This window comes from Misgurnus anguillicaudatus, chromosome 23, assembly GCF_027580225.2.
Source record: "Misgurnus anguillicaudatus chromosome 23, ASM2758022v2, whole genome shotgun sequence".
NCBI classification, from domain to species: Eukaryota; Metazoa; Chordata; class Actinopteri; order Cypriniformes; family Cobitidae; genus Misgurnus; species Misgurnus anguillicaudatus.
Genome location: NC_073359.2, coordinates 21,507,501 through 21,523,812, shown reverse-complemented (window position 1 = coordinate 21,523,812; position 16,312 = coordinate 21,507,501). Strand labels below are relative to the sequence as shown.

Genomic DNA, 16,312 nt, shown 5'->3' with positions numbered 1-16,312 from the left:
TTGGTTGCTAACAAGAGTTAACTGTCTGTGAGTCCGAAGTGGGAAGAATTATGATAATGTCTGTCTTGTCTACATCAGCAATCGCAGGAAGTAAACGGTTGCCTACAATCCGTGTGTTTGTTGTAGTCCAAGAAAAGAGATTTACGTTGGAGATGATAACTCGCGTCATTGTTTACTTTGGGGTTTGTACCTTTTGCATATCGTTAACATGTACTAATACACACTTACACAACAAAGGAAATGTAAAATGATGAATGGGACAATAGGTGCTCTTTAACTAAAGTCATCAGGTTTGCTGTTGCTGGCACTTTGCATTAAGTGTTTATACATTTGCATTTGTACATTTGGACGATGCTTTTATCCCAAGCGACTTACAGTACAGTGCATTCAATGTATATTTCTTTCGTCAGTATTTGTGTTCCCTGCATTGAATCCATGAACTTTGCGTTGCTAAACCAATTAAGCTACCAACTGTTCCTAACAAACAAACACATACAAGATTAATCTATGGAGATGTGCAGTGTTTGATCTCACTGTTGAATAACAAAACTACACAGACAAGGGAATATCACATATATACGGTAGTCTGACACAGAACTGCTAAATCTACATGCAGTGCTTTGAATTTCATTTTCGTGTGAACTACAGTGCCATCAGTAAAAATTACAGGCCAAAACACATTTTTATGGGTTGGATCCCGGTCTAATAAAACAACTTTGTTGGAGTCAGACTGGATATTAATGGCCCACTGGTTTTTTTAAGTGCATAACATTCAGGAAGCATTAACTCAGAGATGATATGGTAAAAATTACTGTGTTATTATTGCGGGTGTGTATCATTTCCATTATTTATTCATCATAATTATCTGCATACATTAGTACATCAGTGATGTGTTTGTTTTAGGGGTAGCGCACTGCTACGGTTAAGCTTGATCAAATGTCACTTTATGTTTTGCTGTATGTTATAAATAATGAGTAATGTAATCCAAGTATCCTATTTAGACAAATAAAAGCAGTATATTGAGACAATATATTAATATGCAGTTGGCAGACATTTTTAACCACTTTGTAGCCGTACATGTGTCCCCTAGGCATCGAACCCATGACCTTTGCGTTGCCAACACAATGCTTTACCTGCAGTTAAGCTACAGGAACACAATATACAATGCAAACATACCGCATGTTCGTTTACAATGTATTTTTTTCCATTTCCTTCGGACAGATTGTCCTGAAGTTCAGGAAACCCTGGAGTCCTTTAGGACGCCTCATTCTCTGACTGCTCCCACAAAAACAAACAAATAAGCAAACAAAAACAAACACCAAAAGACAAAATACTGATTAATAGGAATGAAGACCAATTTTTATGTAGTACAGTATAATTTAAAACTGCTGGTTAACAATCATGATGCGTTTAAAAGGATTGTTTAAGGTTTGACAGTAGCAGGCACTTATTGGTTTTTCTACCGCCAGCTGAGACTTTACTAAACGTTGTTGTGATTTTATCTCCACCCACATGGATGTAGTTTTTGGAGGGTGATCAAAAATGTTGCCAGATACGAGCAGCGTGGCAACAGGTGGCCTTTTTGAAGACAAAGCAGCTGTATACAGATTACATCATCTGCGACTTTGATTCTTAAATGACTCACTGTAATGATTCACTGTAAAGATTCAGATGGGTTGTGAGATGGATGTTAATGTGGGTTAATGATTGGAGCATCTATGACTAAAAGGCTTGCAGGGTATCAGATCGAAACTGAAGCTGTGACGTAATACATTGTCCACCTTGAATAGTCTATGTGAGTAAACATCTTAAAGCAACACTATGTAGTTTCCATGTAAAAATGACTTACAGCTCCCCCATGTGGTTGAAAAGCGCAGCAGTGCCTGGTATCAGACACTCTTCTGCAGGCAGGGGGAGGGGCGGGGCTGTGTTTCCTACCCTCCACCGCCACTTTCAAAGTGTGCTTGTAGCAGCTAGGAGGCTGCTCAGGTTGCAGCAACAGTACAATTTGTCCAGTTAAAAGTTGTTCTATCACTGAAATAATTTTAGAGACATTATTTAAAGGTAAAAAAACTACATAGTGTTGCTTTAAAGCAACACTATGTAGTTTCCATGTAAAAATGACTTACAGCTCCCCCATGTGGTTGAAAAGCTAGATAGACTATCATTATAAAACATTATGTTTCGGTAATGAGAACTAAAAGTTGTCTAGATACTATGACAAACAAAATTTTAACTTTTATCTGGAGAGAAAAAATAAGAACTGCTTACCTGGTAGCCATCTTGAGTGTCACAGTCAATTATGTCCCTTCCAACTATTTTTTTTGTTGACAATGTTAGTTCCTTGAGGGCAATGATTGAAAAATGTTGCGGAGGATCAGAAAATTGGTCTTGGACACATTTATATTCCTTATTATTGTCTCTACATTTATCAACGATCACCAAATACCACATGTTTCTTAACTGTTAATGTTTATAGTATAACATGCACTGAAACTTTTTATTTTTTAGATTTTTTAATTATAAATATTTCCATGTCAAAGAACCCAAATCCAGTCATGGACACGTTGCGGTAATGAAAATTTCCCCCTTAAATGTGAAACAAACAACAAAATTGGTTTGTATGATGTCATTTGAAATTATGTGCAAAATAGTACGTGAAGAGATGTTTGTAACTGCTTCTTATTTTGATAGCATTTACTTTTTTATCAAAATGTTTCATGATACCTCATAAGTCTAATTTCGCGAGAATCACCCTAATGCATTTTCTGATCCTAACCCTTATGTGTTGTTGAGTCCATTTTTGGCCATTATTGGGGGTTTTAATTTGGCCACAAATTTGGCTCTGCGTTTCAGCAAATGGAATGATTTTTGGTGACAAATCTTATTATTACACATTTTAAGAAAATGCCTTGAAATTTAAAAAAAACCCTCAAAAATGTACTGCCCTTTCGTGTTAAATTAAACTGTTGTAAAATGTATCAGCTGAATTTTTTTGGAATAAATCTGTTAATCAACCTCAGTACTGATCAAAACTACCAAATGTAAAAAAAATCCATGATTTTAACCCTTTAATTGCCAAGTTCATAAATGGTGTCACTGATAAAAACACACAAAATGACCGATTTTCAATATAAAAAGTGATTGTGGACTGGATTTTTTTTTACCTTTTTCACAGTCTTGGGCATGTCAAAGATTAGTAAAAACATTGGCTGTAATGCATTTTTAGTTTTTGTGAAGCATCAGATTAAATTTTTTCCCCCCCGCATTTATGGTTCATGGACGTTTTTGACCCATTGACTTCCATTATAAAGTAATTTTTTGATTGCAACACCTTATTATCATGTATTCTTGATGGTTTTTCCTTTTGCAAAGAGGTAAAATTTGTCCTTTTTACTGTTGATCACCATGTGGCAGGCACCATTAACCCTTTAGTAGGCCTGTGCAAAAAACAGAGCTTAATATCTAGCTTGTACATTGAGTTATATGGAGTATATCGTGCGTGCGTGTGTGTGCGTGCGTGTGTCTGTGTGTGTGTGTGTGTGTGTGCGTGTGTGCGTGCGTGTAGGGTTAGGGTTATTGAAGAGAGACAATATTTTAGGCCAAACTAATTTATCATATTGTATATATGACCTATGTGTGTATAAATTATAGTCCTGACATGAAGAATGAGTCTCACGTCATTGGGTGTACTCCACCAAACGCTTCATTTATTTAAACAGCTATTATGGAATATATATATTTCTTTACACAAATCTTAAGAGAGTATTTAACGAATTCCAATCGGTGCAGAAATGTCGTATTTTCAACAGAGAAACCTCGACGTCTTCTACTCGGATTCACCTCCATGTGAGGTTTGTAAAACAAACATTAAGCAGGTTCGAGAGGAACCTGATCATGATTCGAACCAGATCCTTAAACTTCCCCGTGTTTGGCCAGCTGGGATAGCGTGCGTTCCGAACGAAATAGCAGAAGCCCATCAATTGAAGTGAAAGGGAAGCCGCGAAAACAGAACGTGACTTCAATGCATGCAAAGCTGTTGGTTGCTAAACAGCCTATTCTTAAAAATACAAAACGCTTCGCTTTGAGCTCGCACACATGCAATGCATTACACAAGAGATAAGAAAGTAATGAGGAGAGAGCTGAGATGAGAGAGGCCCAGCAACTCTTTGTTAACTGCACAGAGCGATCTCCAATTACAGCACAAAAGGAGCTCATTCAGGAGGCATGGACGTGAACACTAGGGCTTTGCATGGGAAACCAAGACTACACAGAATGCTAAGAAGAGCTCTCAGTGCCGGGAAACACGCATACACACACAGTTGCACTTTGCTGTGTGGTGCCACTAAGTCTTGTTTCCCAATGGTGTTTATTGATTTGCGTCAATACCCAAAACAGGTGTGGCTTGCAAGTCAGTTGCCAAAGAATATTTATTGTGCAAAAAATCTTGAACCAGCATCCTGCACACTAAATGTGTCACTTTGTCGTTTAGAAGTGTTGACGCATCCGAAACGTCAGCCAACTAATTTTTGCTTCGAATCTTCTGGGTTTCAATGGAAGGATTCGTTGATGTCTATTGTATTTGTAGGTCACGTTTGGCAGGACAGAGGTCAGATGGGGAAGTGACTCATTCTGTCTGGTGCATCCCTTGACTGGAAGCGAACAGCATTCCCCAAGCTTTTCCTGGTCAATCCAGACTTTTGTTTACGAGGCCTGTGCCAACGCTGAAACAAACACTGCGTGCACAACCTTATCATGTTCATACATGGCTGTTTTCCTAATAAGGGATGCACGTTATGAGTAATCTAATTCCTGGCAAATGCAAGAGTTTCGCTATGATTCAAATTACCCCGAATCCCAAATGGCTACTTAGAGCAGAGGCGAAATAAAATCACTCGAGTTGGCAGCTGGTTATATTTGATATTTTACGATATTTAACATCTGTGACACTGCAATAAAACACATCTACTGTATGAGGTTAGTGCACATTGAATGCCATGTTATATCCTTAGACATTATATACGTAGACGCCTCATGACGTGCTGCAACGTAATCCAGGGTCGCCGCCATATTGGTTGGGTCAGTAGAAATAAATGGAGGGGGGCGCATTGGGGACCCATCCAAGATGGCGGCCACACTGATATGTCAGCTCCAATAGGCAGCGTCAGTCTATGAGGCGTACGTATTTATGGTCCCAACTGTCAGCGGTAAATAATGCATTTTGATAAATTATCATGGTGATACTAATTCTGGTAATAATAAATTAAATAAATAAAAATAAACTATAAAAATAACAATAAATGAATCCAAAGTAGATCAAATAAATAAATAATATTCAGAAGTCTTATTTATAAAGTTTATCGGTATGGTGATTTTACAGTGTTGTATTGTTTGAAAGCACCTTTACATGAAAGAAGAAGAAAATAACCCACAGAAAATTTAAACATTATAATATAGTATGTAGAATACAATGTATTATACAATTTATTATAAAATTTATATATAAAACTTTATTTTCCTCTTAAATAAATTTAAATCTAATAAATATTATATCATATTTAACTAGACATGCCTTTCCATTTTACATAATAAATATATCATTAAAAAATGATAAAATAAATGTAAATATATATATATATATATATATATATATATATATATATATATATATATATATATATATATTTGTGCACCGACTTGCACAACGAAACTACATTTCCAATAATGCTTTGTGGCCACAAAATGACAAAACTAAAGCTTTTTTTTCATTTGTATAATTTACTTTTTGCAGTAATATTTCTACTATTTGTATTATTTAATTTCATTTTGTTGAACTAGCGCAAAAAGTCTCCCATCTTTGTAAAGCCGATGAGATGAAAGATAAAAGAAAATTGTGAGTGTCTGTTTATCCGATAAAAATTACTAAAGCGTGCATCATATCAAAATTAATGCAGACTTCCCAGGAACGCTTGACCTAACCGTGTCACGTCACATGACCTACATCCATGACAGTGCGCTTTACAACCGTCGGAAAGCATATTTGAAATGGTCTTTCCTGGAACTTCCTGGTATTCTGGTCCCACTGGCCATTAGTGGCTATTCGGAGCTTCATGCTGACAGCTGTGTAAAACCTATGGGGAGAATAACTGAGGAAAGGTGGGGATTGAAAACACAGCAGATTCCTAAAGACATTCTTCAGTATTCCCCTGATACATTTGAGTGACAACATATGAACCAGAGACGTCCCACAGAGAATTGAAGCCAATGGCTATTGGAGAAAGATAAAATAAGGATAGGGAACAGAGGGCGGTCTTCTTGTTATTGGTTTATTTGAACAGATCAAGGCACTTATTAGATATTTATTGTTTTGACCTAAGCATGAAGGAGTGTCTAGAGAAGAGTGTTTTGCATTATAATCTATTTATTTTTTTGAAAGGACAGTGTTAAAAGATAAAATATTATACTTTATATGCAATTAAGTTATATTGTGTCACTTCTATGTAAAAAGTTAAAAATATAGAGTATTTAAATTCTGATGTAAAAAGCTTTGATCCTTACCGAGCCCCTAAGGTGACATTGGAGTTTAGTTTCACATGCTCACGTGAAACTTTCGCATGCTCACTTTCTGCACATGAAGGTTTTGTGCGAGCACGTGAAACTTTCGCGTGCTCACGTGAAACTTTCGCGTGCTCACGTGAAATTTTCGCGTGCTCACGTGAAACTTTCATGTGCTTGCGCGAAACTTTAATGTGCTCGCACGAAACCTTCATGTGCAGAAAGTTTAGTTTCGCGTGCGCACATAAACCTTCTCGTGCGCACGTGAAACTTTTGCTTTTGCGCGCGCCGTGAAACTACCACGATACTAAACTTTATTTAATTTTTGCTCCATGTCCCCTTATGGGCTCCGTAGTTTCAAGATTAAATTCATGCTTAATGTTAATTGTAACAGATAAGCTCCCATTGACAAGAATTAATCGTACTACACTGAAAAAAATTCTTTGTTGCAATTAAAATTTAAAGTTTCATTAATTTCAATTTACAATTATTTCAACTTTCTTGACTAGTGAGGAGTTACTATAAATTATTAAAATAAAGTTTAGTAGCTTATATTTAAAGCAACCCCACACTAGTCAAGAAAGTTTAAATTAATTGATTAAACTTAATAATTTAAGTGCAACAAGGAATTTTTAAATTCAATAAACAATAAGTTTATATGGAGAGCAAATTGAGACATTTGATGTCTCCTGCTTCTCCTGATGTTTTTCCAGATGTTTCAAACTGCGTTCACGTTTGCCAAGATAAAATCTGAAATTGTATTTTAACATCAAATTTTAACTTCAGTTTAACATATCATTTTATTAAATAGTCTGGGTCATAGTTCGCCCTAAATTCTAAAGAAAGAAATTAGAAATGACTTTGTTTTCAGAAAATAAATACTTTTTTATTTTTATTATTTATTAATGTTGCATTGTGACATTTTTATTTTGACAGATTATCACTGTATTGTAAAATAAAATTGTAAACACAAACAATAATTCTGGACAATTAATAATAAAAGTAAACAAATAATAAAGAGTAAGAATTTCGGAGGCACAATTGTCACAAAAATAATGCCACAATGCTTATGTCTCTTTTTTCAAGTGAAATATGACCCAGATGTGTGTCTTCATGAAATTCACCCAGTTAACTTCCACCAAGACTTGTTTTAAGAGTCACAGCCATGCTCTGATTTATTGGTCCAAAAAGTTTACTTCCCACCCGGCCACCCCGACACGCCTATCTCAACCTTTTCTCTACTCCTGATACTCTGAGCTGGTGCAAATGTGCTAAAGACTCTATCGTGGCTGCGTAAAGAGTTAATTTTACTGTAGGGTTTTGCTGCTGGGACAATTTGCTGCTGGCTGACTGGGCTAAAACAAAACCGGGAAAGAGGGTCGGAGCACAAAGGGGGGATCCCAGTGGAAGCTGGCATCGTTCCTTATCCAGCGGAGAGCTGAATGGCCCTCATACACGAGTGATCGAGAAAAGCATTACATAATCTTTTACTTAGAAATCGGTGGGATTCATTGATAAAAGGTTTAAATAATGAATGCTAATCCAACAACTGGGTTTGTCCATATACCATGGGACTTTTTGAGTGTAATATTAGCCAACATTTTTTTGCTATTTAATTAAAATTATCAACATGTTTTGTCATACACGTATATATGCACAAATTGAATGAATGCCCCAATGATTTGAAATGATTGTTGTTGTTTTTAAACATCCACTATACAAGTATGGATGTTTGTCTAACATGCTTTGGCAGTTGCTGGCAAGAATGCAGGATCCAGGCACCTCATTCCTTCCTTATTTTTTTCCTTTCCTCTCCCTCTCCCACCCCCAATTTTCCCACCATTTGCTCAAAGTAAATTCTCATTAGGAACCAAATTGTTTTCAGATGCTGGCCTGGTCCGGTTGCCCTGGCGACGAGCTGGGAGGCAGCGAGCAGCCCTGGCAGGGGAATGGACAGCACCGGATCCAGAGCCCACAGCGAAAGAAAAACCCTCTCTTTGCCAGGCTCCACTAAACCCATTCTGCCTGGCACAATGCGGGCTGACGGAGACCATTCTGCTCCTTATAAATGGTGAGGAAGCGCGACTGGAGAGCGCTCGAGACGGGCCATTCATTTTCACACACACCTCGGGTCTGAGATGCACTTAAGGTGTCAGTTTAGAGGAGGTAAACAACAACGCCTCGATGTGTGGACCGCTTGTTGTGGTGTCTACCGATGTTGTAAACAGCATGAGAAATAAACGCACATGAAAATTGGCCAAACTTTCATTAGTGATGGCAGGGACTTACTAAAACTTTTTATACTATAGCATATTTACTGAGCTATTCTGTTCTGTTCTATTCTGTTTTTTATTCTATTCTTTATCTATATCTATTCTGTTTCTACTATTACTATTCTATATCTATTCTAAATTTATATGTATTCTACTATTCTATATCTATATTGCTTATCTATTCTATATCTATATCCTATTCTATTCTATTTCTGTTCCTATCTTTATCTATTCTATATCTATATTTATTTTATTCTATATCTATTCTATTCTATGGCTGTTTCTCAATCTGCGTTCTTCAGCGATTGTGCATCCTTGTGTTTTCACTCTACGTCATCATTTTCCGTCGAAGTTCAATTCCAGACCATTTCCCAAGAACGCAAGTCCAGAGGACACATGAAAATACCCGGATGTGTTCTTGATATCGAGGATGCATCGAGTGCAGACTTGCGCACTGAAATCGCTTTAGGCCCCAGAAGTCATTGCGGCAAAACAATGTCAGAGGTCAGGGGACCAACCGGAAGATCGCGCACATCTCAATACTTACAAGTGCGTACTGTGTTCTCGTGACCTTCTGAGTTCGTTCTTCCAAGGTCGCCTGGCAAGACCGATCTCCACGAGATCGCAAGTCCGTTCTTTGCGTTCTTGGAATTGAGAAACAGCCTATATCTATTCTATTCTATATCTATTCTATTTCTATTCATATTCCTACTCTATGTCTATTCTATTCTTTATCTATTTTAGATCTATATCTATTCTATATCTATATTTATTCTATAGACGGTTTCATCGGACACACGTGCGGTGACGCGATACACGTCTAGTCCGAACTTTACTTCTGGTTTCGGATTTTTTAATAGTCTGACTAGTTGCTAAACTGAACTCTTGAACAAATACCTCGTCGAAACTAACAAATGTTTTGGTTTCCTAGGTAATCTATGTGTGGTTTATTTTGCTTGTTATATAAATAAACTACATTTTAAGTACTTTGTTGTTATTTATTTTTAACAGAGTTTACCGGAAGTTACGTGTTGACCACAAAAGCTGCTTGTTTATGTTGTTACTGGTGAAACCGTCTATATCTATTCTATTCCATTCATCTATTCTATTAAAATATATATATATGTCTATTTTATATCTATTCTATTTCTATTTTTATAACTATTCTATATCTATTCTATTCTTTATCTATTTTATATCTATATTTATTCTATATCTATATGTATATGTATTCTGTTCTATATCTATATTCTATCTATACTTATTCTATTCTAAATTTATTCTATATCTATTATATATTCTATTTCTGTTCCTATTCTATATCTATTTAATTCTAATGTATTCATCTATTATATTCTATATCTAAATCTATTTTATATCTATTCTATATCTATTCTATTCTTTATCTATATCTATTCTATATCTATATTTGTTCTATTCTATATCTATATTCTATCTATACTTTATTCTATTCTATATTTATTCTATATCTATATCATATTGTATTCTATTCTATTTCTGTTCCTATTCTATATCTTTTCTATTCTATTGTATTGGTCTATTCTATTATATTTTATATCTATATCTATTTTATATCTATTCTATATCTATTCTATTATATTTTATTACTATTCTATTGCTGCGTCCGAAAACTCAAGGCAGTGACTCGTTGCCTCGCTGCCTCATGAGGAAATGACTTCGGAGGCATGAAGGTAGCTCAGAGAAAGACTTTCGGACACACTTCTAAGGCAGCGTGTTTGAAATTTAAACAGAGAGCGCCTTTGTGATAACTAATCACATATTTGGAAACTACAATACTAATTTCTCGCTAGAAATGCAATTAAAAGGTGTAAAAAGTGAAAATATACCTTTATTTACACTAAATTGGTGGTCCAGTCGCGTCCTTGGCCACCATTTTATTTTTTCGAACTCGACCAGACTCGACCAATCACATTCTTAATGTACGTCCACGCATAGGTATCTCAGGAGACAGGAAGTAAACCAAACATTGAATTCGGACATGCCTTGATGCCTTGCTGCCTTGGAAAGCTGCCTCAGAAGGCAGCAATTTAGAGTTTGCGGACGCAGCCTATATCTATTCTATTCTTTATCTATTTTATATCTATATATATTTTATATCTATATTTATTCTATATCTATATTCTATCTATACTTTATCTTTTATATTTATTCTATATCTATATCATATTGTATTCTATTCTATTTCTGTTCCTATTCTATTCTATTGTATTCATCTATTCTATTATATTCTATATATATTTCTATTTTATATCTTTTCTACTGTATATCTATTCTATTTCTATGTTTTATATCTATATCTATTCTATATCTATATTTATTCTATTCTATATCTATTCGTTATCTATATTTATTCTATTCTATGTCTATATTCTATCTATACTTTATTATATTCTATAATTATTCTATATCTATATCATATTGTATCCTATTCTATTTCTGTTCCTATTCTATATCTATTCTATTCTATTGTATTCATCTATTCTATTATATTCTATATATAATCTATTCTATTCTATTTCTATTTTTATTCTATTGCATTCATATATTCTATTATATTCTATATCTATATCTCTTGTATATCTATTCTATATCTATTCTTTTCTTTATCCATTTTATATCTATTCTATATCTATATTTATTTATTTTATTCTATTCTATTCTATTCTATTCTATGTCTATTTCATTCTGTATCTATTCTATTCTATACATATTCTATTCTAATTCTATTCATATTTTTATTCATATTCGTATTATATGTCTATTCCATTCTATATCTATTTTATACATATTCTATTCTATTCTGTTCTATTCTAATAATTATTTTACTTCAACTCCTTTACTCAGCCCTACTCTGCACAATTTAGCTTTTCTTCTGTTTACCCAGCTCTACTCAAATCGAGTTAATAAATGAAAACTGACAGATGTTAATAATTATGATCATGTGTTTATCAGCCAGGCTGGTAAGAACAATAATAAAATCTGTTTGTTTCATTAAGTTCACTGGGGTGAAAAGCAGATGGTCCCTAAGCCTTCAGGGCCGGTATACGTCTTATATTTTATATCAATGACCTTCGATCCCAGCCTGCGTTCATTCATTACAGGTATCAGCTGTGTCTAACAAAAGGTCCTCACCCTAATTCACAGCCTATTAACCTACAAATCAAGCAGGTCAAGCTCAAGGTCCACTAAACCGTGGTTATTAAGTACCATGGATTTACTCTTGACTCACATTATGATTCATTGTTCAGCCCACAATGTTTTCCCCTCTTTAATTCCACGGGTGGTCTTTAATCCCAAGATGTTGGCACTAATAATAAAGACTATTAATGCACAAAGTAATTAGACGATCTTTCCACATAGTGCCATAGCAGTTTCAAAACAGACCCACCCAGAAGAAACAAATAAGAAGGGAATCATTTGCACATTATCTGGCCATTTCTCAACATCAACATTTTGTATAGAAGTTCAAACCCAATGCTTGCACATACAGTGTAGATGGTACAAGTGGGGGACGTTGTTGTTTATTAATAGATACATTAACATTTTTAACTGTTTTGAAAAAAGAACATAAAACAATTAAATACTTCTTTGTTGTTTTTTCCCCACATACCTAAGTTGTCTGGAAATATTAGTAGATGTGAAAGACATAAAGAGCTGCTTTCTATGGTTATTTGTTAAAGATTACCTATACTTTCTTGCATTATTGCATTCATTTTAATGTTATTTTTTAAACATTTGTATTATGGTATTATTTTATTATTTTAAGTGTATCTGTTAAATATATATTTATGTATAAAAGAATACAATAATATAATTTAAAATAACAATAAAAATAATTAAAATTATTGATTTTAAAATAAAACAAATGAAATAGACTTTAAAGTGCAAGAACTAGTATTTAAAATAAAACAAATAAAAAGACTTTAAAGTGCAAGAACTATTATTTAAAATAAAACAAAAAATATTTTAAAATGCAAGAACTATTATTTAAAATAAAACAAATAAAAAAGACTTTAAAGTGCAAGAACTATTAACTACACACGATTATCAGCTATAATAAATGCTTTGTAGTACACCGCAGCGCCATTGAGCTTCTGGCTAGATGGTATACAGCTACGGCCAAATCTCGTGATATGTTGGGTAATGGGTTCAGAGTTAGATTTAGGTCAATTTAAAAAGAAAACAGCCGTTCTGGCTAGATGGGATACAGCTACGACCTAAATCGCGTGAGATGTTAGGTTTAGTGTTAGATGGGGGTAGAATTAAGAAGATAGCAGCGTTCATCTAGATTTCAAGAGATTTTTTGCCGTAGCTGTATGCCGTCTAGCCACATAGATTACCGCTTCTTCCGTTTCTATGGTTATTCATCTGTGAAATTGCGACACTGTCGTAAAAGTGTCTACATTTGACGGCAGCCGGCTGTCAGTTGCTCCGTATGGCACCATGTGAGAGAAGCAGAAAAGTGAAAACTTTGTATATTCAGATATTGTTTAAATTACCTCAGTTTCACATACAAAATCATAGATAACCTTTGCGCGTCTTTTAAAAACCCGCGTATATTTGTGATTATTCGTTGTATCTGGTGATTTAGAAATGTTGTATTTAATCGGTCTTGGTCTCGGTGATGCTAAAGACATCACTGTTAAAGGACTAGAGATCATCCGACAGTGCAGTCGTGTTTATTTGGAGGCGTACACGTCCATACTGACCGTGGGGAAGGAGGCATTGGTATGAGAATGATCAAAACAATATATCGTGACAACTGACAGCAGCTCAACACGATTGTGAATCTTACTTCGATGTGATTGTGGTGTGTGTTTTAGGAGGAGTATTATGGTTGTGAGCTGCTGCTGGCAGACAGAGATATGGTTGAACAGCAGGCAGATGAGATCTTAAAGGGAGCAGATGTTAGTGATGTGGCTTTCCTGGTGGTTGGAGATCCTTTTGGGTAAGGACGAGACTACCAGTCACCTTTAAGTTCCATGTGATCCAAAAAATGTATAGCTTGAATACACTGTAAGTCACTTTGGATACAAGCATCTGCCAAATGCATAAATATAAATGATACGTAAATAAGAGAAGAGATATTATTAGTATGGCATATAAGTGTTTGGTATTGCCAAAATTCATATATTGTGCTACAAAATTAATGTTATATTTTTCATCGTAATTGTATATATTTGGTATATAGGTTTTCTCTAATTTAATTGGCAGAGCATTGCATTATGAATGCACATGTCATGGGTTCAATCCCAGGGATCACACATACTGATGGAAAGCTTAATGTATATAGCTTTGGATTAAAGTGCCATGTATAGTTATTTTTGCGCAAAAGTTAGCATAAGAATGTTTTAGGGGTTGTGCACACAAATTTTTTAAAACTGCGACTGGAGGACACCGATTGTTTTTTCAGCCGAGCGCTTTTTAGTTGTGAGCCGGTTGGTTATTGTGATACTTGTCCAGCCCCTCCTCCACTGTGATTGGACGGCCGTGTGAGAACTTACATTGACGAGTAGAGCTTTTCACCTAAAGTTGAATCTCTTTCAACTCTCGACGCTCAGCACCGAACGCGAAAAAAACGGCAAACGCGAATCAATAAAAAACATGCTCCGGCCGCAGACTTGTCATGTCAAAATATATGTTCGCTGCGTCATGTGAACCTATGTGCATCACGAGTCAAAATACGAGCCTGTCAAACTACACGTTGTGACTATACAAATCACAACATATAAATAGGAAAATGTTGGCGTTATTTTGTCATTTATTGGAAGCAGTATGCTAGCTGGAGCCATTTACTTCCAGTCTTTGTGCTAAGCTAGGCTAGCGGTGGGTGCGTGAGACAGAGTTATGGCACTACGAAGATGAAAAAGGCATGTATGGTCTTATCTAACTATGGGGTTTACAGTGAATAAGCTTAAATTTAACGTGTTCCTTTAAAGGTGCAGTGTGTAAATTTTAGTGGCATCTAGTGGTGAGGTTGCAAATTGCAACCAACAACTCAGTTTACAGCTCACCCTTCGCTTTTAAAATGCATAGAGAAGCTACGGTAGCCGCCACAGGACAAACATATCACCGTTGAAGATAACTTAGTAAAAAAGTTTGTCAGTTAAGAGCTTGGCGGCACAAAATGGCGACTTTCATGTAAGGGGACCCTCTGGGTATGTAGATAAAAACGTGTCATTCTAAGGTAATAAACACATAACGGTTCATTATGAAATACATCACTGATAATATAGTTTTGTATATTATTTTGCATTTCTGTCAAGAGATCCTTCTAAAAATTACACACTGCACCTTTAAGTTAGTGTCTTGCAAGTATTTGGTAACCGTGAGTGTCTCTTTGACTTCCTGATCCAGTATTACTGTTGTTTCTTAAACCTTTTTCAAAATTGCACACACACACACACACACACACACACACACACACACTATTGCAGTATAAAAGGCGTTAAATGTATAGCGCCATGATAGTGATTATGCGCAGAATGATGCGCTTAAATCATCCTGTCCTTTACGCTTCTGGGCGACTTTAAATATACTGCATGATGTTTTTGATGCTTTTATAATACTTTTTCCTTTTAATAGCTTGACAGTAACAACCACAGGTAACAGTATCAGATTTGGATCGTTAGTCCGATACCTGATCCAGCAAAAAGGTCCGGATCGGCTCGATCGGTACATCCATAATCTGATGGTGTTTTTAAAGCACTGTCATTCTACTCCTAACCATAAGAAACAGATCACCATCAAAAAACACTTTGTACAGTGTAATAAAATAAACGATTCCCGTCATTGAGACTATCCGTGCCAGAGGAATACCACAGAGTGGTTGAGCAGGAGTGTTCTGGGGTTAAATGATATCCGTCTTACTGGAAGTGGGATATGCATGTCCGAGGTCTTGGTAACTCCACGAGAGATGAGCTGATTATTCCACGTTTTCCCAGCTGGGTAACTTCGAGTCAAATTCAGGTGTCGCGCAGCAGCATTCGACTCTAAATATTTTCCATCCAAAACCACAAAGCATGGGGGGAAAGGCCCTGACTCATTTTCCTGCGCAGGAATGTGTGGCTACAATAAACTTTAATGATATACTATGAGATTGAAGATAAACTTGGACCACTTCCACATTGTAAAAGCTTAGCACAGTAGTTTTCGCATATTATTTTGTTTGAGGATCTTTTCAATGGGCTGCAGTCAGAGCTTGACACCTAAATCTTGCGTATTTGCTTTTCTCCAGGGCCACGACCCACAGCGACCTAGTTCTTCGAGCGGTGAGTGAAGGGATAAAGTATCGGGTCATCCACAATGCTTCCATATTGAACGCGGTGGGCTGCTGTGGACTGCAGGTAAAGCTAACCAACACCATTGTCATTACTGAAATAAACAATCGGTCTTTCAGTTCTCAAGAGAACGCACTTCTTGGCCCGCTATATTCGTGACCA

General features: G+C 35.7%; 1 protein-coding gene and 1 long non-coding RNA gene across 2 annotated transcripts in view; both read left to right on the top strand.

Annotated features, from left to right (window-relative positions):
• Positions 1 to 8,817, top strand: part of LOC129453193 (uncharacterized) — a 44,993-nt gene extending 36,176 nt beyond the window's left edge. The window contains exon 4 of the long non-coding RNA XR_012366094.1: positions 8,441 to 8,817. This is a non-coding gene — a long non-coding RNA (uncharacterized lncRNA). The remainder of the gene's footprint in view (positions 1 to 8,440) is intronic.
• Positions 8,818 to 13,264: 4,447 nt separating this feature from the next.
• Positions 13,265 to 16,312, top strand: part of dph5 (diphthamide biosynthesis 5) — an 11,062-nt gene continuing 8,014 nt past the window's right edge. The window contains exons 1-3 of the mRNA XM_055217172.2: positions 13,265 to 13,598; positions 13,694 to 13,818; positions 16,108 to 16,216. Of these exons, the coding sequence (XP_055073147.2) occupies positions 13,464 to 13,598; positions 13,694 to 13,818; positions 16,108 to 16,216 (369 nt within the window). The 5' untranslated portion in view covers positions 13,265 to 13,463. The remainder of the gene's footprint in view (positions 13,599 to 13,693; positions 13,819 to 16,107; positions 16,217 to 16,312) is intronic.